Source organism: Benincasa hispida, unplaced genomic scaffold, assembly GCF_009727055.1.
Source record: "Benincasa hispida cultivar B227 unplaced genomic scaffold, ASM972705v1 Contig118_3, whole genome shotgun sequence".
Lineage (NCBI taxonomy): Eukaryota > Viridiplantae > Streptophyta > Magnoliopsida > Cucurbitales > Cucurbitaceae > Benincasa > Benincasa hispida.
In genome coordinates, this window is record NW_024063739.1 from 22851 (window position 1) to 29067 (window position 6217).

The window sequence follows — 6217 nt, forward strand, 5'->3', positions numbered from 1 at the left end:
ATCGTTAGCAAGGAAAAGAAGTGAGAAATTGGTACCACGGTTCTATGGACCATATCAAATCCTCGAACGAATTGGAGAGGTGGCTTACAGATTGGCTTTGCCTCCCAAAGCCGTGATCCACAATGTGTTTCACATATCTCAACTGAAAAAAAAAAAGCTAGGACAAGGCCACCAAATTCAGCAAAATCTCCCAATACTGACAGAAGAATTCGAGCTGCAAACCACGCCAGAGACAGTCTTAGGAGTGAGGTGGAATGGGGAACTAGCAACCAACGAATGGCTTGTAAAATGGAAGGGGTTGTCTGAGAGTGAAGCTACATGGGAGGCTGTCCATATCATGAACCAACAATTTCCTCATTTTTACCTTGAGGACAAGGTCCATGTCAAGAGGGGAGGTATTGTAAAGCCTCAAATTATTTACACCTATAAACGCAAGGGTAGGAAGGGAAATGGCCAGCCAGGTAAGGTGGCAGAGGGAGAGACAGTCAGTTAGGGACCACAAAACCGTTATATAAGGACAGCAGAAGGGAGCAGGCATTTCAGGGAATATTTTGGGTAGAAGCTGAGAGAGCTTTTGCAGGAGAGGACCACCCAGCTCTCTCTAATGTGCTAGGTCATTTTGTTTCCATTTTTGCTCTATCATCTTGTTTCTTTTAAGAGGAAGTGTTGCTACATTTTAGGAGTGTTTATTTCTCTATTTTTTATGACTGTTGGAAGCTTCATGGAGAATGTTCATAAATAAAATCATCTTACTCTCATTCCTCTTTTTTCTACTTGTTTTCTCTCTTCTATATATTTGTTAGATTGTTTGTTGCAGGGAAGAACCCAACAGACTCTTCCTGACTTTAATCGAGAGAGAGAGAGTCTTACCTACCTTCAACCTCAGAGTTTCCCTCCTCGGCAACCCTGAAAATCCCTAGTTTGGGACATTATCTTCACTAAAATCTAAAAGATACTCCAAAGACGGAAAGGCTAACTCTAATTCATGCCTCTCTTTCTACCATCCCACTTACTAAGTGCCTTGAGAAGATTCTTTGTAACTTTCATTGGATAGATATACTTAGTTGCGTCAGAGGCCTCAGTTTGGGCAATATTTTCTTAAAAAACCAATACCTTATTGCTAATTGGAGTTGGAAAAGTGCTCAAGAAAAATCTGCCCTGGAAAAACATTTGAAAAGCTAATCCCATAGCAACTTCCAAAATCTCTCTCCCCAATTGGAGAATAGGGAGGAAAAGCTATAGTAATGGAAGAAGGGGGATGGTCAACCCTAGACCTATTACTCTTTCTAGAGAAGCCAATATGAACTCTTTGAAGCTAAGGGTTCACAACATACCCCTTTGTTCTCTCTACCCAAACCTTTACTCTCTTTCTAGAGAAGCCAATATGACCTCTTTGAACCTAAGAGTTCTTCTTCCCAACTACAAAAGTGCTCAATAATGCTCTTCTTTCTACAAACATAAATAGAAAGATTAAGGATGAAGGGGGAAAGTGGATGCATCGCCTTAAATCCTAGAAGCTAAAACTTTGCCTCTCAAGTCTCAACCTGCCACTTATCAAGATAAAATGGTTAGCAGAATCAAAGCAGCCCCCTAATACAGCACCCCCATATAATATTGAAACTAGAAGCATGACCAAATTCAAAAAGCCCAATCAAATTTATTGTCTTATTGTAAGGCATGAGCCTTTCCAAAGCCTATCTTGAAATGAGCCTTCCAACTTCTTGCTAATATACTCATCAACCTAATCAGAAGCCTTTCCAAAGAATGTATGCTGTTTCATTAGCATAGATAGCCTTCATATACATAATGTATGTCGTGATCTCCAATAGCCTAGCCAATTAGTCAGACAACTAGCTGAACAAGATTTACGTCAAAACAATTACCTTCTATTGGCTAGTAAAAGATAGTACAGGCTAAAATCCAAATTCTAACCAAAAAATATTAGCAACAAATACAAAATCTCCAATAGCAGAACTTTCAGAAATTCGATTTCTGTTAGTCAAGAAACTGAAGAAGGGATAGATACTTTTTTGCACTTGTGTTTCATAGCAACAAACCGAGGTGCTAGTTAATCATATCTTTTCTATGATTATTATACAACAGTAATTAGCCAGCCATCAGTTAATGAGCATTAGCATTGTATAACTGATTGCATTCTCATCCGTGCTCATATGAGGAGCTACTAACCAAATATTCCACTACTCATTCCCCATAATACTATGTTAACAATTTAAACACGTGACTTCTCATTGAAATATATGGGAAAAGGGAAGTACAGATTATAGAAAGAAAAAGAAAGCTTTTATTGCTTTAAAGGCCTTTATGCTCATGAGTTTGACCCACGGTCATAACATCAATACTTTGATAATCCAAAATGTTAAAACTAGAAAATTTAAAATTCTGTTTCCTTACATGTTTCATGAATTGATGTTAAATACATTGATGAAAGAAACCATTCTCAACATATCACCATCCCCGTGAACTGAAAGCCTGAATCACGGGTCCAAATGTCTGGTCTATAGCTCTATTCCATAGGTGCGAAAACTCCGGGCCAGATTTCTTTGCTAGTACAGGTTTTCTCACCTAAAGTAGTTTTAAAGAGGATGCTATTAGATAAATGGATTGATAAATTCAAAGATGATAGGCATTGCATTAAAGAATTCTACATTGCCTGGCAAGACATCTTGCGGGACAAGAATAAAGATTAGATTAAATATAATCTCAATATTCCTTCAAAATAACAAAAACTCTGACTCTCCACATCACTCACCATTCTCAAATGGGCAAAATTCAGGGGTACCATATATCTTATTCTAGTCCTGTGGACAAAGATTGGATATTGAATTCATTAATACTGTGACACTTCTGCCTCTAAATTAACATTTTCTCAAAGATCGTTGAGAACCCAGTTATTACAAATGTCCAAGGAGTATACACTCGGATTTCTGCAATAAAAATGCTTCATATCAAGGCATCCAAAGTGACAGCAAATAACGAATTTTCTTGATACCCATGGTCCTAAAATGGTGTTTTACAACTGCATCCTCACTAACGAAGTAAAGAGCATAGTTTTATACAGATCTTTATATTTTTCTAGGATGAACTATGCTCGAAATAGATTTAATTTTGGTTAATATTTGATTTTAAAATATTCAAAATATGTATTTCTCAGTTTTATATAGAAAAGAAATAAAAATTTAGCACGAATGGCATATATAACACCAATTTAACAAAAATGGCATTATGAAAAATTTGATGATTTCATTCCTTTCATTCTCTTCTCCCTAAAACCCAAGCATCCAAATGTTCAAAGATCTAAATTTTCATATACCTTTCAATACAGGACCATCTTAATTGTCCCGAAACAATGGTTAAACACAAAAAAATGAAAGGATGATCATTAGGGTTACAGAAAGGGGAATTTACGCTTACCGGAGATTGGGTGGTTGGTGGATAGTTTTCGGAAATGGACCGGTGTAAGCTTTTCCGCTGCTCAAAAACAACCACCCCGGCGAACACGCTCCCCAATGCAGCACCAAGCAGTCGCTCCTGCAATTAAATTCGAGATATCCACCAAAAAGGAAAAGAAAGTGAGATCAAATCGTATCAAAGAACAGCAAGAGAATCGAATCAGCTCTGAAAATTCATTCGAGCATTGACGGTTTGTTACCTGAGCGAGAATGGAAATCATGGTGACATAAGCTTCACGGCTTGATTTCCGTCGGAGAGAGAAATAAAGAGGGAGTTTTGGGGACAGATTATCGAGCGAGGCGGCCACGATAGGGCTGAAGAAAAGAGAAAAAGTTCGGTGTTTGCGGGCTGCACCCAACACCCAACTTTTGCTGCCATCCACGTGGGACTAGTAAGCCTTTTTATTTTGTTTTTGCTTTTTAAAAAAGAAAAAATAAATAAATAAATAAAAAGTCCAAAACAACCCCAACTCTTTCAAAAGCCAATCTCACTAAAAAAAATCTCTAAATCCTAAACCCTAAACCCGATCAAAATATATGTGCACCTGAATGAGAAGAAATGCACACGTGACCTTCTTCTTCATTCTTCTTCTCCTCGTCCATTCTTCTTCTTCTCCATCTTCTTCTCCCCATTCTATTTATTCTTCAATATCATAGATAGACGGTGATAATAGTCTATACCTTATTTTTCTTCAACTCCTTTTTCATGCACACAACAAAAGAACCAAGAAAATGCTCATGAAAATCAAAACCACCCTGATCTCTTAAGGAATTTGATCAATAAAAATAAGTAAGATGAATCGTCGGAGAGGTAGAAATTAATAACAAAATTGTCACCGGTCGTCAACTTGTCCGAGAATTTTGAATTTGACATTGGTGGGCTAGTGTTCTTTGGAATGGTAATATTGGAAATCAAATTGCAATATTTGCATTATTTTTAATTGCTATATTTGTAAATAAATTGATTGATTTTGTCATATAATATAATTCCCCAAGCTTTTTCTTTTCTTTTATTTTTTGTTTATTTACTATCTGACAGTGAAAAACTTGAGAAGATATTGTAACTTTTGAAAATATTTATCAAAATATTGTAGTTTTGAAAATAATTATGAAAATATGATAGTTTTGGTGATGTGGTTGGAAAATTTTGTTTTTTTTAAATGATCGAGTGTTGAACATATTTTTTTTTTTTTAATATTTTATGCAATGGTCGAGTGTTGAACGCTCGACCAACACATTTTAAGTTTTTTTAATATTTTATTCAATGGTCAAGTGTTGAACACTCGATCAACCCTCCTTTTTTAATAATTTAATCTTTCTTTCCTTTTTTTAATTGAAAAAAATATATTTTTTAAAATTTTATACTCTTACCTTTCCTTTCCTTTTTTTAATAGGAAAAATATACTTTATAAAATTTTACCATTCTATTTCTTAGTAATAAGAAAAATTTAATCTTTTTTTATCTTTAACAGTTCTAACTTTAAGAGACATTATAGTAAATAACAAATTTTCAATTTTTTTTACATATTATAACTATTGTTCATAATCAAAAAATAACACAATGTAAATAAAATGTCCTTATCAATACAATAATTTGATTTTTTTTTTCATTCAGTTAAAAATAATAAGAATAAAATCAATGTGTCCACATAAGGCGGATGTCGTCGATGTCGAACTGGTTGTTGTTGTCGACTTTGAACTCTAGGTTGTTCTGGTTCTTCTGCAGGCACTTAACAGTATAAATAGTCGTTATGCTCTCTATAGTCACACCCATATCCATGCATGTATGAAGAAGATGGACCAGCCATTAAATCACAATATCCTGAACCAAATGCTAGCATCATCATCATCGGGTTAGTATAACCAGTCTGCCTCTACATCTGCCTCATAAGAGGTAGTTCATCCACAATATGGTCAACCTCATCAAACTCGTCTTCTTCTACTCGAGCATGTCCCCTACGCCTAGGAACTGGTGGAAGTACAATAGGTATATCGTACATATAATGTATCTCCTCTATGTAACTCTCATTATTATTGCATATAACAAATACCTTGTTTGGATCATTTGTAACATCACAAAGCTTGCTCTCTATGAATTATAAAACAATTAGACGATATTTAAAATAAATAAAAAATAATTAGACAATATTTAATTATGTACCAGATAACCCACAGTTGTTCCCGAATGAGTAATGTAGCGTCTTGTAATATGATTACACCAATTGATGTAACCTTGAGTTGCATCCCTATCGAATTGCCCAATTGATATCCCCATTGCAATAAACCTTCTACGATAATGCCATTGCACTACCAAATGTGCAACTTTTTTAGACCAATATGTAGTTCTCAGGTCAATATCATGTAGTAGGGGTTCAATATTGCACTTTGTTGGGACATCCTATTGGACCAAATTGTCTGATCACCTGTCAGGAAGATGTCACTCATCAATGTGAAAACATATTAAAGGACTTATCGTTCACCATATGTCTTGACCATTTGTACAAAAATTGGGCAAAGTGTCTATGATAACTTTGTAAGGCTCCCAAATAATCTGAAACATAACAAAATATATTAAAAATATTAAAGACAAATACATAAAAATTATGTATAGAATTCAATTGGGTTCAGAATTCATGTATCTGATTAGGTTGAAGATGATCAAACATGTATCTATACTGACTCACTACATGTGTAGCTGACCTAATTACATAAAATTGATCTCTCCACCTATATTATTAAATTAAACC

General features: G+C 35.0%; 1 protein-coding gene across 1 annotated transcript; it reads right to left on the reverse strand.

The window, feature by feature from the left end:
* Nucleotides 1–2279: 2279 nt before the first annotated feature.
* On the reverse strand, nt 2280–3850 carry LOC120068841. Its single transcript, XM_039020475.1, has 3 exons — nt 3671–3850; nt 3433–3549; nt 2280–2583 (listed from the first exon to the last, which is right to left on the reverse strand). The coding sequence occupies exons 1-3, from the start codon at nt 3689–3691 to the stop codon at nt 2467–2469; spliced, it is 255 nt and encodes an 84-aa protein (XP_038876403.1). The 5' UTR covers nt 3692–3850; the 3' UTR covers nt 2280–2466.
* Nucleotides 3851–6217: the final 2367 nt, after the last annotated feature.